The following is a 19024-nucleotide window of genomic DNA, read 5'->3' on the forward strand; positions in this document are numbered from 1 at the left end:
TGCAATTGTGTTCATTGTCTATGGCTTATGGCTGCCCATACCATAACCCCACTGCCACCATGGGGCTCTCTGTTCACAACGTTGACATCGGCAAACCGCTCGCCCAAACGACGCCATACACGCTGTCTGCCATCTGCCCGGGACAGTTGAAACCGGGATTCATCCATGAAGAGCACACTTCTCCAGCATGCCAGTGGCCATCGAAGGTGAGCATTTGCCCACTGAAATCGGTTACGACGCCAAACTGCAGTCAGGTCAAGACCCTGGTGAGGATGACGAGCACGCAGATGAGCTTCCGTGAGACGGTTTCTGACAGTTTATGCAGAAATTCTTTGGTCGCACAAACCCACAGTTTCATCAGCTGTCCGAGTGGCTGGTCTCAGACGATCCCGCAGGTGAAGAAGCTGGATGTGGAGGTCCATGGCTGGCGTTGTTACACGTGGTCTACGGTTGTGAGGCCGGTTGGACGTATTGCCAAATTCTCTAAAATGACGTTGGAGGCGGCTTATGGTAGAGAAATGAACTTTCAATTTTCTGGCAACAGCTCTGGTGGACATTCCTGCAGTCAGCATGCCAATTGCACGCTCCCTCAAAACTTGAGACATCTGTGACATTGTGTTGTGTGACAAAACTGCACATTTTAGAGTGGCCTTTTATTGTCCCCAGCACAAGGTGCACCTGTGTAATGATCATGCTGTTTAATCAGCTTCTTTATGTCACACCTGTCAGGTGGATGGATTATCTTGGCAAAGGAGAAATGCTCACTAACAGGGATGTAAACAAATTTCTGTACAAAATTTGAGAGAAATAAGCTTTTTGTGCATATGGAAAATTTCTGGGATCTTATTTCAGCTCATGAAACATTGGACCAACACTTTACATGTTGCATTTTATATTTTTGTTCAGTGTATATATTATAAAAAAATTAGGCTTGTAACGGTAATGATAATAATCAAATTATTTATCGATTGGGACCCCACCATAACAAATCAATACTATTTTAATGAAGTGCAATATTCCATGAAATTAAACGTGTCTTGTATATATTTAATTTACTGTCAAGAACCTAATCTGTGTTGTTGCTTCTAAAAGTCACAATATCAGTTGAGATTTCCAGGGATACTAAACCTGCCCTGGATGCCCATATCTACCAATCAGTGAGGAGAGCACAGAGTGGTTATTGGCTGCTGTTAAGTGTCAATCAATAAATCCTGTCCAGTTTTCTTTTTGAAATTGAAACAATCTTACTATCGCATCGGGAACCTGGACCGATACACACAACTTCATTTGATTTAAGTGCAGGGTGAAAGTACGCAAAATAGTTTCCGTTCCAGGAAAGGGTAGGCTACCTCTAATATACTGTCTGGGGGAAAATGACGATATAGTTGTGTTCACTGAAGATAATGCAAATCTAAGTGGCTATACAAAGTCATGTAAAGTTTTTATTAAATGACGGCAAAAAGTGCAGTGCATCTCTGCAGCCGCGGCACTCTAGAAGGGACTCCTGCTTTCACTCGCAGAAGCTGGGCCACATTTTTCATAAGTTGTAACCAACAGCAAAAAAAAAGAGAGAGGTCAAATTAATTTACATGTGAACAGGACATAATGTTAATTGTAGTTTTCAAACCTTGTTTTTTTCTCATTTGGACAGCGGGGTTTGTTTGTTTGTTTATTTATTTTTATTTATTATTTTTTTCTTTCTAATTTACCGTTATGTTTACACTGGAAATTTGTCAAATTTGACACAAAATAAGGCAAAGGTTAGTGACAGCAGGAATGTGAAAATTGGACAGTTCTATATTAAAATGCCAATGTATTTATCAAATATGTCTTAACATTCGGATGTGTTTGAAATACGTTTTGTTTTTTTTATACCATTCTCTGTAAAAAGAGGACTTGCTGTTCCTTTAAACTGTTAGTGAGGGGAAGGGTTTTTTAAGCATTTTAACTCTAATGATCAGTAATCATCGTTGGAATTTTCATGGTAATCTGTCAACGCCAGGGTTCAATTTACAACATATATATAAACACACTCACATTCCAGGCATATTCTTCTCTATTCACAAGATTTAAGCTGTTTATCCACCCATACCTTTACTTATGTATATGCAGTGTATGTAAACCTCTGTTTGAAGTGACATGCTTGTTAGAAAGTTATTTGGGGGAGTCCTATGTTATTGCTCTGAATAACTTCTGCTTGGTAGGAGTGAAAGTCTATGTGTAAAGGCTGTACACTAACTATTAATACAAGTTTGTTTGGTGACATGCTTGTTTCTGGCTTTTGGTCCTGTTTAAACATTTGGTTACAGATTAAACGTTATGGATTTGATGCATGAGAGCGAATAATTTTCTTTCTGAGGTCTACTGGGATTTATTCCCAGTTCAGCAGCAGGAGTTGACTGAGGCATACTTACCAGTGGTTACAAATACAATTTCAGTTGATATTTGCTAGGGCTGATCTACTGGTCCTCAAACCCTCCACTCTGCCCAGTAGTCCTGTACTGTACAGAGGTTGGGTATGTGCAGTATTTCATATTGGTGTAGGTGTTTGAGATTGATCGGTCTGCTGCAGTTCTGAGTGCAAGCTGGAAGGAATGCAAGGACTGTTGAATTGTGCTGTCCCTGGAGTGCCTGGCCAATTGTTGCCTTTTTTGGCATCCTGCTGAGTTCTGTATTCACCGTTTGGGGAGCTTGTCCCAAGAGGGAGGGAGGGAGGGTGGGGATTGTCTTGTACACTTACAATCTAGTGTAATTGTGTTTTGTATAGCTTTATTTTTGCAGCATGAATCATTGAAATGTGAAAGGCAACAGATTCTGTATACTGTAGATCTGCTAAAGCTTTCTGGAATTGCTTGGTTTATTACCTTATTTAAAGTCACCCGAATGGGCCATATGGGTTCCATTAGGGAAACGATTACAATCTTGCTTTCATGCAGGGTGGCTTAGTTCATTAAAATGATTGGTACAATGTATTATCACATGCTTGGAGGTTGAATGCATGCACGTAACAATTGCATATGACACCCGTAGGCATGAGAAATAATATTTATATTGAAGAAAGTCTTTATTGCACTTATATGCTGGTTTAGCTTGAGAGTGTCACTTCAGGCACTTCAAATCAGCCTCCTGAAGAGAAACATGGAAATGAAGGTCCACTGAGCTTGAAAGCATTATCTACAGAACCAGCGTCACGCAGTTCATTGTGAGCACGAAAAGGTAGTGCAATGCAGAAACACAGTGCGCTTCTGGTTAGCCTTCAAGTTCTTGTACTTTCCTCCTTTTATCTGTTTATAAACACCAATGCTTCATCTTTTATATCTTAATGTACCCATCAGCAATATTAGACAGTGCAGCGGGCTAAGCAGGGGAATTGGGGCCTTTTTTTTTTTTTTTCATCCAAAAAAGGCTGTGCGATATTTATTTGATCGATGGGCTGTAAGATAAACCTGTTGTAAATCATCCCTGTGTTTAGAGTAAATCCTTAGCTCCAAGAATTTCAAAACTTTCCCAGGGTTAATTTCTGGGTATCTACCACTCAGTTTGTGCTTAACTCTTGGTTGGGGTGGGAGTTTTGCAAGGCGCTATACTAGACTGTCAGTATCCAACCTCTCAGGCCAGCTTATAACTTGTTGTTTTGATGGCCCATAAACCTAAACACTTGGTCAATTCACTTGGCAAACTCACCACTTAAAAAGGTTTAAATGAGGTTTAAAATGCAAAACGTGTCTTAATTTAAACCACATGGTGTGATAAAGGCATGTTCAGTGTTACAAGATGCAATGCACTGGCTGTAGATGAATTCACATGGAATGGTTACTTTGCATGATCAGTCTTGTAAATAGAGCTGGTTTAAAACTGGTCTCAAACCGTTAAATGGGCCTCGCTTAACCATGGTAACGGGTTGAACCAAGCCCCAATTTAGTCAATGGTCTAAATAAGTAGCACTCTGCAATTGACCTTGAAGTTTTCCAGGGAGAGCAGACCTCTTTTAATGTCATCTATGTAGGTGGCACTGACTTACAAATCTGTCAAATTAATTGAAGCACCCCCTTTAAAGCTTGCTGTATTCATTGTGGTGCCTGGCATTCAACAGATTTATACAAGTTTATAAAGTTGCAGAGAAATTACAGTAAACTCCTGCGTTGCAACAGTTACTTCCAGAACTTCTTTGAGAGGGGTGGGCTAGGGACACAGACTGTTATTTGTAGTCCCAAATGTCATTACTTCATCTTGTAAGTATCTTAATCAAATGTTTGTACAAAGGAGTGCTGAAGGAATCATTGGCTCAGAAATGTTGATGTGCTTCCCTGCATCATTCCACAGGCAGGTACAGCATCTGTAAACCAAAGGCTAATCTTGACAATGTGCCTAATTGGTTATTCTTTTTCCGTTATAGGTATTAAACAGCTGTCATCATAAACCCCTGCTCAACACTGTTTATGTCTTCTGGCATGGGAGGGAAAAACATGCATGTTTTGAAACAAGCACAGCTTGAGCTTAATCATACAGACTTTGTTCTTCTTGCAGACATTATCGAACAAACCAAGTTAAACAATCGCTTTGTACCAAAATCCTATGGGACAGAGGGATGGATATCTTGTTAGTTATCTTTATTTTGGCAACCTCCTTTTGAAAGAAAAAAAAAAAACATACTAGAGTCTGTTTTGAACACCTGTTCTCATGTTTCCCAAGCAAAGTTTTCAGGCATTAGTGAAAACATGTCCCTTATGATCCTGGTGTTTTATTTCCATTAATTCTGTGTCCGAACTACAAGAAAAAAGAAATTTGGCACCCAAGATTGCCACTAGGATTGTTTAAAAAGTACTTTCTTTCTGTGCTGACAGAGATTATAGGTCCATGGGATTGAGTAGATCAGGATTACACCTCCACCTGATTGATAGTGATGTTAAGTGCCATATCTCCTGTTAAACAAAAAAAAAATACCCATATGTTGTGTTCTACTAATAATTAAACAGGCTGTTGGCTTCTAAAAAAAAAAAAAGTGAAATATCAGTCTCTATTTCCCAGTCCTTTCTAGGAAAATAGTCTTTCATTTTCAATAGTTTTCCTATATTTTGATAAGGTAGCACTGTCTGTAGGAAATGTTACAGGAGATTTTACTAAGGCAATCCCTCCACCAATACAGTTTGTGTAAAAAAATAAATAAATAAATAATTTAAAAAAAAAAAAAAAAGTCGGGGGGAGTACCTAAAATGTGTTCCTTACAGTGGAATATTAGTAGAGCCTGCCTTTCTTTTTCAGCACATGGGTGTCCATCCAGAGCTCATGTGGATGGCACAGTGCGATAACCAGCAGAAATCCTGGCTGTACCAGTGCTTTTTTTGCCTGGGAGTTGCCTCGTCTGCAAGAAGCCTAACACAAATGTATAGCAGTGGCACTAACAATTGGCTACACGTAGCTGACCTGCTCCTCTTGCTTGCCTCCCTCGTTGTCAGTGAGGAATAAGGTGTCCAGAAGGGTAGTGGCAGAGGACTGGATGCATGTTGGTGCAGGCCTTAGGTGCAGTGGACTTTGGTACGGCACTGGACTAATACCATTCCTCATGCCATGCTTCATAAAGAGCTTGGAGTTCTCTGCCATAGATGAGCGAAAGGAGATCCGGGTAAACGTCTTGCGATGCACCTTGGGTGGCTTAGACCCACCGTAGTCGCAAGTGATGTATCGGTTAAAAGCCTTCCGGAATGTCTTATTGAAGAGTGTGTAGACAAGAGGGTTGATGCCGGAGGCGACATACCCTACCCAGACAAAGAAGTCCATTAGCCTGCCTAAAACCTCCTGACTGCAGGTCTTGCAAAACACAGAGGCTACGTTGGTGATAAAGAATGGGCACCACATGACTACAAAGAGGAAGAAGACAATACCCAAGACTTTGGAAGCCCGCTGCTCATTGCTGATGTTCTGCATTGACTTCTTGCCCATGGCCGACATCCTCCTGATAGGTATCTCTTCCCCGGTGATGTGGCTGTTGTTGCCATGGACGTTGCGCTGGACCTTCTCTTTCCTGGAGCTGTCAAGTATGACCTCCTGCTCCCTTTGGAAGACGGTGGACACAGTTGACCAGGTGAAGCGCTGGTGGGTCTTGAACCTGAGCAGGTAGGCCTTTTTCCGCAGAACCTGGATGGTCAGCAGGTAGATGACCATCATGATGGCCAGTGGGACAAAGAAAGCTGCAGTAGAGCCAAAGATAATGAACCCCCGGAACCGGTCGTTGTTCAACAGACATGTCTTATTTTTGAAGGTGTTGGATTCGTCTTGAAGGCCTTTGATTGGAATGGGAATGGCAATTCCTGTAAGCGATAAGAGGACAGTTTCACTTGCCTAGTATGATGTGACCTGCCTGTGTCTTGGTTCTGCTTTGCTGAACATTCTGAATTAATATTGTATTAGTGGCTCGCACTGACCTATGTTCTACCTTCTTACTTACAGTGATTTGTTAGTTAATTGGTAATGAAGGATATGGATTTTTCTTGCTTTTATTTGGTGTAAGGGATTAGAAAATGTAATTAGCATAATTGCCTACTTAGTTTAAGGTACTTAATTCGATTTTTGTATTAAGATCTAAAATTGTTAACTTCTCAATGCACCATTTCTACTTGTGTAGAGAGTGGGTGTTATTAAATTCATCCAGCAACTGACCTTCATATGATTTAGAGACATATAAAAAGTCTGCAGTTCATTTGCAGGTACCAAAGTGGCGTGCCAGGGGACTGGTAAATGAGAGGGGGGGAAAGTAAAATGTTTGTTATACTGTATATACACAATAAAGAAACGTGTTTTGTTATTAAAATAGGAAGAACATCATGTGCCTGATAACAACTTTGTTTCAGCTATCGACTTCCTAAATGTTGGGTTCCTTTGTTTTACGTTTCTTTGTGTTTTATTTACTTTGAGTTTCAGCATCTCGTTCGCATCGTCAGAGAAAGCTGTTTTAAAGTGAATTGTCTTGTGTATTCTAGTCAGTGATGTCTGGCTTCACGCATAAAGTAAATTTCGGAGGTCAGACAGGACTGTAGATGGCTATGTTGGTAGAAACCCTTCCCTGGTAGTGACATGAGGGTTGAGGTGCAACAAAAACAGTGATGTTGTCCTGGGTCCTGTGAAGCACAGCCAAGGTGCTGTAGCCAACATCTAATGGTAATGTTCAGGCATCCCAATCCAATATAACAGCCAGTTCTATTTATGAAACGTGTACTTTTTTTTTTTTTTAATCTATCTCCCTATCTCTCTATCTATCTAGATGTTAGCAATATGTTAAGCAGAATATTTCTGACACTCAGTAATTGTTAAAAAAAAAAAAAGTTCACTGGTCAAACATGAAGTGTGTTTTCTCAAATGATTCATGAAGTAGGTACGGGTAAAGTATAGGCTTTGAATGTATAGCTGCTTTTCTTTTTGTCATTTTGCCTACGTTTTAAAAATGAGTCATTTTTCCAGCGATCCTGCATTACGTAGTTAATAGACTTGGTTGCTGCAGGGTTACAGGTTTGGTGGTGTAGTGAAACATGCATCTTGTATAGATAAGTTAGATTTATTTTATACTACTGGGGTCCTGTTTTAACCAGCTTAACATGGTCTGTTGTCCAACATGTGTGGTGCGTGTTGTAAAAATAGATGTGGAGGCACAGTGATTTATTTAATCCCTTTCTAAACGTTGTGATGTTTAGATAATGGGAATGTTGCTCAATGAACCATGGTCAGTGTTTTAGATGGAATGCTTTCCTTACACACAGTACGTATCCTTTTGTTGGAAGATTCATAAAATTATATAGAGAATTGAAAGCAATTTCTTGATTTTATAACAAATACATCCTTTATTATTGGCCCAGAATTAAAGTTTACTTAATCCCAGATGTACTTTGCCTCCTGCAAGATTCCAGTATTCCCAAGTTCTGGGTGTTCAATTTACTGACTCGCATATCCCAGTACTGTGCCCCTCTCTAAATGGTTCCCAAGCATATTAAGCAACATGATGGCACAACTGCTGTACTTCCTGTATTAAAGAAAGAGGCTATTGAGGACCAAGCCCCAAACCCAGACCTCTGGGTTAAGTTTTAGGATTGTGTGTGCATGTGGACAACATATTTGTAGCATTCATTTCCCTATAACATGTTTTACTGTACATGCACATAATGTTTTAACTGGCTGCTATAGCACAAATTTTCCTGAAAGAGGCCCTGTGTTTTTTTAATTGCACTTTTGAGCTAGCGTTAACTTTTCATTGCTCTGTAAATATGGAGTTGGATTTAACTCTAAAGGTCGTATGACTGCATTCTCCTTTATATGGCCTTGTGGTTCATGTCTCCTTGTATAGCTAAGTAAATAGTCGCTATTTCAAGGTATGGAAGCAAATTATCATTTGCCATTAGTTAAAACCAGTATACCTAGCCACTAGTTTCTCTAGTGAATGATGGTTACCAAATTAGGTCAACAAATGCATTTGTTTTAAACTGAGACCTGTTAATGAACTTTATCTTAAAGTTCCAAATCAACAATGGTACAGTAGGACCAGTTGCCAAAATCTTCCAGTGAGCAGCTGTGAACATGCTAGCAGATAACAGCTTAATGTGTACGAATGGTTTATAGAATATCTGACCAACCAAACTAACAAGACAGTAGATGCGGTGTACTATGTATAGGACTGGGTTAGGTCTAGGTCTGTGGGATGACTGCCAAGACGCAAGTGTTAAATAAATATTCTGTGGATAGCTGTCCTGAAGAAAGCTAAGTTTGTACTTTCTTTGATTGCTAAGTTGAGTAGTTCACTGTCTGCTCTGCATTGTCATGTAGAAAGATGCATGATCATTAATGCACTCATTCCAGCCAAATACAATAAAAAAAATAAATAGTTCTGAAATGTTATGTTTTTTTAAAACCATTATTTCATGTTGAATGCCCAGAGCCAGTTTGCCACTCAACGCAAACAATATGTTAGAATGTCATGTGACGTTTTGCAAAACTTCCAGAGGATACCGTGAAGGCAATTGAGTATTTTATTCATATTTTATTTTGTAAATTCAATAAGGTTATTTGTTATTGTAGAAATGTGCAAAAGCTTTAAATATCCTCCCATAAAGCTGGAGCTTAACCACTACTAGCCCAGACAGGCCACTAACTAGTTAACTTTCCTATTGAGTGTGTGGCTAGAATGATGCAAAAACACTGCCTTGCCTGCATAGCTGAGTGGGATTGATAATTAAAATGACAGCGTGCTCCTGATTACACAAGAGCAGGAGATCTGACCCCCTTGACCTTGTGGGATTTTTTTTTCCTGAGAAAACATACTCTAACAGGTAAAATGCGGGTCCACAGAGATCGTGAAATTGCCAGGCATATTTACGAGGCGGCTTCTTTTTTTTTTATTCCAGAATATATCAGCAGTTTCCTGTTGTGTTTGTAGAGCAGAGTATTTACCTTTTTAGCTTGGCTGTGGGAAATGTAGAGCGTCCTTGGAAAACAGAAAATTAAAACATGGCGGAAGGTGTCTGTTCTGTTTGAGTGATCGACTTCACTAATTTGGTCCAAATGACCTGCAACTTTTTTTTTTTCTTTTTTAATAAACACTCAAAGCAGTTGGTTAAGCATGTGTTCCTCATGTTCATGCCAACACCAGAATGATCTCTTCTACACATTAGAAGACTTGTTTTACACACTCCAGTTCATGCTCTTGTAAAAAGCTTGAGACTGAGTTAAAATTGGAAGTTAACAGAATACAGCTTTAAAAAAGTTGTGTTTGTATGTATGGTGGTAGTGGCTCTCATTGGATTATTGCATTATGGAAATTGAATCTCTTTTTACAGTATTTAGCAGTATTATTTTGTCTTGGCACAAATTTGTGCATATGCTAAACGGATCAGACCTCTTACCTACAGAAATCAGCCACACCACGGCTATCTTGCCCATGGCTTTGGCTCTTGATTTGAACTGGCTGTGCTGAATGGGTTTCTTGATGGCGATGTAGCGATCCAGGGAGATTGCACAGAGATGCATGATTGAGGCTGTGGAGAAGAGGACGTCCAGGAATATCCAGATAGGGCAGAGCGAGGTGGGCAGGGGCCACTCTGAGTCTGAAACAGAGCATGGAAGATAGAGAGAAAGCAGTCACTTGACCAGTTCTAAGAAGTGTGCCAGGCAATTCAATCAGTGTCTGACGTTTCAACTTGCATGTTTATCAAATAAATACAATGTGAGTTTAGATAAACCTGTGATCTTCCCAGAAACATGAAGTTATGATGTGAAGTCTCTTGCAGTTGAGGGTTATTACACTTGTACACTGTGCGGGTAGATTAGTCTCAATAGCCAGGGATTTAGGCAGTTGCTTAAGATGCTTTTTAGGTGATGAATCTGCATACTTTTTGTTACGGTTCAGTTTTTTCCATGGAGCCTTGTTGGCTGTTGGCTCAGTAGATGGCACACTTGATCTCTTAATGTAGTGATACAAGCGCTTTTTTATTTTTACTGTGTTCTTTCTTGCAAGTGCCATTATTAAGTAATCAGGCAAGAGTGGTAAAACATTTTCTTCATCGATGTGAACCAAAACAAAACTTTCAATTCTGTGCAAAAAAACCAAAATGGTTTGATACTAAGTGACATTTGCTGATAGAGCTCTACAGTCACCTTGTGGAAGAGCACATTGTATTCGGGGGAGGCTGGTTATAAGTGGGTTTATAGAGTTAGACACATTGATAAAGAAAGCAATTTATTTCACCCAGTAGACCTCTATCCATGCACAATGCATTGTACTGAGCCATGTGTTTTCACTAACCTTCATTATCCGATGTGGGGAGACAGGTAATTCCCCGCAAGCCAAGGTGCAGTATGCAGTGCACAAATAGTGAACTTAAGCAAAGCCTAAGACATGTTTCAGCCTATATCTATTGGAAATGCACCAATTTTAAATCTGTTTTAATTGATGTGTTTGCTGTTTTTTGCTTAGCTTGCAGTGGTGAGCTAATCTAGGAAAGATGTCATTGGCAGCTTGGGTCACATGTCATAGTTTTCATCTGAACTCCTGTTTCTGTAATAGTCCTGAAGACATTACCTGAGAAGTAATGTTGTTAGCTTGTATTTAGCTGTTGTAGGTAACTTGTTTTTCTGGAAGCAAAACCCAACAAACAGCCCCATGACAGGCTTCAACAGGACATGTAAATGTATTATGATTTGAAATACAAATAAAAAAATGTAATGAGAGATGATTCATGTAAGCAGCTTGGAATCCAACGGCAGTGATCTGAGCCAGTTGGTTTCATCCATGCTACATTTGTGGGTGGCAGCTAGGTTTGTATTATCTGATCACAAATACCTTCTCGCAGTCCCTATCTGATCTTTTAGAATTCTGTGCTTTTCTGAGGCTTGATTTTAGATTACACAAGATAACATTTAGGGCCTTTTTAAATACTGCCTTAAAATACATTGAAGTCTCCTAAAAGTTTTTAATTTTTTTTTTTTTTTTTTTTTTAATTAAAAAAAAAAAAAATGTAATGTCTTTGCTTGTATTGGTACCAGCTGTCTTTATAAGAGGGTCCCTTTAAGTCTACCTGACTCAGTTAAGGGAGATTTTACTTTGTGTAATATAAAATCAAGCCTCAAAGTACAGAATTTAAAAGACTGAGAAACCTTGTCTTTCTCCAGAGGGCAGACGCAACAATGGGTTTGAATACATATCTGAATACATAACTCTCTTCATTTATTCCACTTGGTTTGGAAAAATTAAGACAAATCATTGTTCCAGAAACAAGTAGCTCCATTATATGACGCTTCCTGGTAGGCTTTATTTTTTTTTTTATTTTTTTTTAGCTGGCTCTTTGAGCTATATATATTGTAAAGCACCAAAAAAAAAATGTAAAAAATATGCACCAGTATTGTAACTGCTGTGTGGTTGCAAACGGATTACAGTTCTTTAATAGAGTGCTAAATCTACCACCAATTGTCTTATATCTATCTAAGGATCTGCAGTCTCTGTTTGATATATAAGTCTTACAAGTGCAGTTCATCAGCAGTGTTTTCACAGACCAGCCACTAACTTTCCCAAATGAAACATTCCCTGCTGTGGTACTTGAGCTGAAACGTTTATTGATGGGGGATGCCTTGCAGTTTTCTAGGTTAACAGAAACTAGCATATGATTGGCTAGCCAGCAGCACTGCTCCACAGTGTATGTTGCCAAAGATCTCTCTGTGCTTTGTAATGCTGATGCACTGTGCATTAGCAGAACCGCGTCCCTTGGGTGTAGGGGGCTCGGTAGGTGGCTTTCCCATCTCGGAGCCAGAAGTACACATGCTTGCATTCGGAGGGGCAGACCCTGATTTCCTAGAATGTACTTTAGGAGCATTGTGGTCCTTGCAGTGTGTGGTGGTGGTGGTGGTGGTGGTGGTGTGTGTGTGTGTGTGTTTTTTTTTTTTTTTTTTTAAATACAAGGTGTAAGCCAGAGTTCCTTCTGCTTTGCAGATGTTCAAGATCAGAATCTGCCAAAAAAGTTTTTTTTTTGTTCAAAGGTTCTACACAAGGCTTATCTTAAATAGGGTTTAATATGGATTTAGGCAGCATTGTTTAGTTTCTTTCATTAAAAAAATACAAGGTTATAAAAAAAAGTCATTAAATATGCATGGGACTGAAGAAACCAAAGAAATGGGAAAACTTATGTGGGACTGTAAACTATTATTTTAGGATATATTGATCCAGATACATCACAAATAATTAATTTTGTTAAACACAATGCTCTCCCTATTATATTCTGGATACAGTATGGTGCTGTTTCTTTTATCAGCATGGCTGGATCCCCTCAACTACCAGATGTTTAGTCTACACTTCCTTTCGTTATAACTAGTGGTTAATCTTTTGTCGGCTCGCTCTTATTGATCATCTGGGCTGTGCACCAAAGATAAATAAAACAAAACTGTCTTGTCTTTCCGCCATGTAGGCTGTGTTCAGTTAATCCTGTACTCTCTGCTAACCCAGTTATCTTCAATTTATTATAATGAATAAACTGGAAACTCACTATTTTAATAGTTCTGTTGTATATGACTGATCAGTGTGTCCCGCCTTGCAGCTGAAGATCCATGCACGACACACACACACACACACACTTTTGTGCACCGGTTGCATACTTACTGAAGAGCACAGTGGTGAGAGCAATGGGCATGACCAAGAGGCCAACCAGCAAGTCTGCAACCGCCAGCGACATCAGGAAGTAATTGGTGGCGTTCTGCAGCTTCCTCTCCAGTGAGACGGCCATGATCACCAGTATGTTGCCTCCGAGGGTGGGAATGATGACCATGATGATGAGCAGGGCAGCCCAGCACAGTTCCTCTCCTCCTTGGGCTTCCTCTGGGACCCCCACCAGTGCACTCAGCCTTGGTGGCTGGAAGGACGCTGAATAGTTGGCCTGCCCTGAGACATTGGCATCTAAGGGGAAAGGCCACTGCATCTGGCTGTCCTGCAGAAAGACGCTACCGCCATGCTCTGACATGTCTTTGTTGTTCACGTGTTTCCCTGTCTTCACTGGTCCCGGTGGATCCTGGGGCTTAGCCAGCATGGTCACAGGGCCTGCAGTCCAAGGAGGGCTGCAGTTTGCTGGGTTTCAATCTATAAGGAGAGAGGGGGCAAGCCAGAACCAAAACCATAATGATTTAACAATAAAAATCTACTGATGTTTAATTACTTTAATTGCGTGACATCGTTAAGCCTTAATCTCCTAGTCGTCACTGTGCTGTATTTCCAAATAGAAAGAGACCAGAAATGTTTTTTTCCTTTAGTAATGTGCAATCTCGTTGTATGAAAATAACAGGTTTGCTTTTGTTTCAAGTGCCACTGTGTAATGTATCTGGGAAATGTCTCTTGTTTGTTTGAGGCCAGGCTTCTTTCCTAAAGACAGAGTTAGACGATAAACAACATTTCAAATACTGTTGTATGAACCAAACATACCGTTCAAATGAGTAAACATTCAGTGAAAACAAAAAATAAATAGTTTAAAATATTATGTCTTGGTGTCTTCGCTTACTGAAAAAACCTTTACAGAATGTGCGTGTGTGTGTGTGTATGTATGTATGTATGTATATATATATATATATATATATATATATATATATATATATATATATATATATATATATATATATATATATATATATATATATATATATATTTTGTAGAATATTTCGTTTTTTCTTTTTTTTTATTTGCCTTTCTTTTTTAATTAGATTCCTTGTATGTGTAATGTGATTTTTATCACTGATTCAAACAAAGTGTAACTCTACACACTGTGGACATTTTCATTACTGACCTCACAAATAAACCAAACAAATACACAAACTTGCAGTTGGGCCCCGTGACTGAACAGCTGCTAACTAACAGGTAAGCCTGCCTCTCTGATTCAGGTTTGTGCTCTCCATGGGTTTTCTGTGTTAGATTCTCTGTCTAAAATTCCAACACAACTAATAATCTTTTGCTACAGTGTGCTGTCCGCAGGCTCAAAATGTTCAATTCTTTGGATTGCTAGGCTTGCACCTATTTACCGGTAAAGGGATTTTATATTTTGTACTGCACTTGTCTTGTTCCTAGAACCAGGCAGCAAAGTCAAAGCTAAGAATCCCTAATTCTGAGGACTGGTCTGAAGAGTTGTTCTGTGCTGTAGCGCCTAAGGACAGTGTTCAATTAATCAGACATGTAATGTTGTTTCAGAGACAAATCTGTCAGTTAGGATCCTTTTGTTTTACTGTATTTTATTTATTAAGCACTTCAACTAAATAAATAGCCATGCTACTTATCCCTGCTTTTAAAAGAGCTATTAAACAATGTCAGTGTTTAACGAATAACCCTTGTAGCATAGACAGTCTGAAAAGGGTCTTGCATAGCAAGTGTTACTTTGATGGTTTGAAATAAAAAAATAAAAATAAAAAAAGATTATGTAGTAGAAAATCAGTTTTGAGCATTTTATTGTTTTTATTTTCACTGAAGTATAAATTGCAGGAAAACAGCAGACCTCATTTTGTATTGATTTAATCCGAACATATTTCTGAATGTTGTCTTTACTATAGTCGCTCATATGTCTTTTAAATTCCTTTTATATATTTTTTTTTTACGCATTTACCTTAGTAAGCGATGCTCAAGTTCAGAGCCGCTTCATTTGTTCTTTCTCGTGCTGAAATCAGTCCAGTGAGCGTGCGCAAACCAAGCAATCCACTTCTCCGTTCGATAGAATATCGCAATGTCCTTTATGGGTCAAGTAGTTTTTCCCCTTGTCTTGTAAGTGGACTTTCTACTTAAACTTTTTCCATGGTCAAGAATCTTGACAAGTTAGGCGATTCCGTTTAACATCACGGCTCTTCCTATATCTGTTCTTAACATTTCTTTAAAAGGTCCCAGTGTCTCGTATATATGCTTGTTTCTGTCTTTTTTTTCTGTTTCACTGGGTCATTCGGTGGTTGCACTAAGCTTAACTAAGCTGTGGCTCCTTTTGTGATCTCAGGTTTTAAACTTCCAGCAGACAGACTGAGCTTTGCTGTGTCCTTGCTCATTGCTGTCTCTCCCGCTCTCTCTCTCTCTCTCTCTCTCTCTCTCTCTCTCTCTCTCTCTTCCCAAACGGGCTGCAAGAAAACAGATGAATGTCTTGCAGCTGGAGTGAAGCCAGCTGTTCTGGGAGGTGATTTCCTTCAACGCAGCAGACCTTCATACACTCCTTGAATAAGTGGGGCGGGAATGAACGTTCAGTGCAAATTAACTACTTCCCAAATCCAGCACGTTGACTTGGGCAGACTAAGCTGTTGATCTTTACAACACAATTCAATACAGATATCCAAGCACACACACACACACACACACACACACACATAAAATTGGTTGGTTTTAAATAGTGCAGGTCATTTTTGTGGTGACTGTTGCCAACTGAAGAAGATAAGTGAATTTAATCCCTTGCCATAAGGAAGGTATTGAATTCAGACTACCGTCTGCACTTAATACCTTTCTATAAAAATAGGTTCTTTTTTATTTGTTGTTTTTGCATTATGAATTGATAACCCTGTTTTGTTCTCATGCGAGTGGGTGCAGATAGTCTTCAAGCCCTGCTTTGCTAAGGTGCTCCAGTGTGGTATATACGGTTAATTATTTTTGAAGACAGCCAGTCCTGTAAACTGTGATGCATATTTTGCTGTTTGTTTGTGAAGAGACTATTATGCCTCATGAAGATTTGGTGTGTTTTAGTTGGTTAATCTATTTGAGTGCTCTGCACTGTATATAAAGCTTTTCTATGATGCCAAGCTTTGATCTTCTATTGTTATTTCTACAAATCAACCGATTCATATTTATTTTTTAAGCAATACAAACAACTGAAGTTGCTCCATATCGGGGATCTTTCATGGAACATTCCCAGGCTCTGATAAGCTCTAATTAGCCTTCTGTTCATTGGCCTCTCATTCAAATAAATCGCCAAATGTGAGGTGACACAACACAGCGTTTTGTAAACCTCAAGCAGTCTTGCTCCTTTCCTTAATGGGAACTGTTAGGAGTTATATATCCTGTGAAGATTTATCCAAGGTCCTTGTGTCTCTTCCATACACTTAACCCTTCAAGGGCTGGGCTTCCACTTCATCCTGCCCCCTCTTAATGTTATCTAGTACATTTATCAACAGCTGCGACTGACTGCATACTGGTTTAGCTCAACAGAATGTTTTCAATGAAACCACAGAGTGCTGCACTGCAGCTGGCTTAAAGGCGTTGAAGTCTCTTTACCAGTGTAAAGATCAGTCAGGTCATATAGATTGCATTGTGGTCATGACTTATTTCAAAGCAATATAGGCTATCATTATTTCTAAGAATAAGTATTGTTTAGTTATAAAAAAATATATATAAATATAATAATATATAACTTTTTTTTTTTTTTTTTTTTTTTTTTTTAAATGTATGCCCCTGAATCATAGTCTGCTCTTTAGGGTAGCATTCTCAGATGTTGTATTTTCTAGAAAGGTCTCTTAAGAGTGTACAGTGTATTTTTGCCAGTCAGTTGCTAGAATAGTTCCAACCCCTGACACAGATTTGTCGGACTGTCACAGACCTTCCTGTGGTGGCTGTTTGTGATTAATTAAAAAATGCAGAAAGACAGCTAGGGCTGGTTGTTGAGAAGAGGGTTACTGCTGGATTGAATGAGCTTTCTTTTTTAAATTATAAACTAGGGGATCGAGACCCTTTCTGGAGAGATGCCTCTTGTATTGGTTTGGAGCATAATCACTTGTAATAGTACATAATAATGACTGGACTCGATTGAATACAAATGAAGGATTTAGCCTTCATGTAATTAAAGTGAAATGATCTTTTTGTTCTTGCCAGGGCTGCCTCCACTACTGCATCACAACTGTCCTGTTAAGGTGTTTCTAACACAATCCCAGAATGCACTGCAGCCTTTCCCTTGAAGAGCAATTAGGACTTGATTGCTTTGCTTGAAGCAGGAAAGCGCCAACAGTTAAATGCCACCTTAAGTAATTGGTATCTGAGGATGTCACTGCTTTATTGTGTGTGAGCCATGGAAACTGAGAGTTCTTTAAAGAGCTGGCAAGCAGGGTGAGGAAGGCTGTAGTCTCCTGTAAACCTGCTTTTTTTTATTGGCGAGCCATTCATTTTAACTGATTTTAAAACGTTCTGTGAAAATGAAATAGTCAGCATAAGAAAGCAAGACGGCAGATAAATCTTATGACTAAACATCTGGAGTGTTTTTCAGGATTTGGATATGATACTTGCTAGTTTTGGTTTGCCTGTTCCACCAAAATGCTTTTAATGGGCTGAGTAATTTAGCAGTTTATTGAGGCACTGTTTGTCTGTTTCCCATAAAGGAGATTCCCTTAGCAGACTGAGAGATGCCAGTTCATAGACTCTGCTTTTATTTAAATGCCCTCCTTTTATTACTGCTGCACTGGCTACCTAACTTTTAAAATCATGAAATACAAAAAAAAAAAAAGCAAAACTTTTTTTTTTTTTCTTTTAAAGTTCAGTTGATTTAGATTGTGAGTGGATTAAGTTTGAGCTTACAAAATAAAATGCCCTGCATGTTTTGTTTTACAGGAGATAAGAATGTTAACAATGCGTTTGAAAGTTAAACTGTTACATTTGCTGGAAATGTAGCAAAACCATTTTACCTTCCACCACTGATAACATACTAAATGTTTTCAAAAGGGATTTGCCAACACACAGGCTTTGGATAATCTTGTTGGACATATGTAATTAAAATCTCATGCACCTATTCATTTCTCTCAGGAGTATTAAAAAGAAGTAAACCTTTCTAATACATATGATAACCTAGGATGAATTGGAATCCTAGGGTTACAATCGTCTCGTTGCTGTCTTAAGCTGGATGTCGGGGTTGCCAAAGGTAGACAAGCTGTTGAGCTCTGGAGAGCCAGGGGAAGGGTGGAAGTCAGGACTGTGCAGTGATGTTATGTACACCTGCATAAAGTACTAGCCCAGCCATGCCAAAATGATAAACTGCACTGCCTAACCATGCAAAATGATTAACACACACTTTTGTCTAATGGGAAAATAAATAGGCAAACTCTGCAGTTTGTATATTGTGTGAAACAACTTTAAAAGTGACTTTCCTTTTACTAAGGAACTTGAAAGGTTTTGTTATACAGGCTATTTTTTATGTATATAATTTGATGTACACAAAACCTTGAGCCAACACAGAGTACAGTATAAAGTAGCTTTAAATAAACAGAGGTCAATCGGAAAGAAATGTAATGGAGAAGACTTGAAGTGGATTGCAGTGTTTACAGTATGTGGCGATGGCTGCTGTTAGCAGAGCTTTTGTTTTGAACAGTTTCATTCAGCAGCGTGCGTAGGGTAGTATATATTTATATTGAGGCTTGCACTCGTAATCCAACTACAAAAATGCAGTGCCTGCAAGTCTATATTCCAATGTGTTTAAAAATAGAATATGATTATAGCCAGCTTACAATGCACAGCGACCTTGATCCTTTCTCTTTTAACATGCCAACAGAGGTTTGAAAGAAGCCACATAACACA

General features: G+C 39.0%; 2 protein-coding genes across 2 annotated transcripts in view; one reads left to right on the forward strand and one right to left on the reverse strand.

Annotated features, from left to right (window-relative positions):
- LOC121326707 (26S proteasome non-ATPase regulatory subunit 1) overlaps positions 1-19024 on the forward strand; it is a 45725-nt gene that overhangs the window by 9950 nt on the left and 16751 nt on the right. The gene's annotated exons all lie outside the window — the stretch shown is intronic.
- LOC121326708 (5-hydroxytryptamine receptor 2B-like) lies at positions 1429-15558 on the reverse strand. Its single transcript, XM_041270110.1, has 4 exons — positions 15105-15558; positions 13127-13600; positions 9885-10085; positions 1429-6308 (listed from the first exon to the last, which is right to left on the reverse strand). Exons 2-4 carry the CDS (start codon positions 13548-13550, stop codon positions 5410-5412), a joined length of 1524 nt encoding a protein of 507 aa, XP_041126044.1. The 5' UTR covers positions 13551-13600; positions 15105-15558; the 3' UTR covers positions 1429-5409.

The sequence above is a fragment of the Polyodon spathula genome, chromosome 14, assembly GCF_017654505.1.
Source record: "Polyodon spathula isolate WHYD16114869_AA chromosome 14, ASM1765450v1, whole genome shotgun sequence".
In the NCBI taxonomy this organism is placed as follows: domain Eukaryota; kingdom Metazoa; phylum Chordata; class Actinopteri; order Acipenseriformes; family Polyodontidae; genus Polyodon; species Polyodon spathula.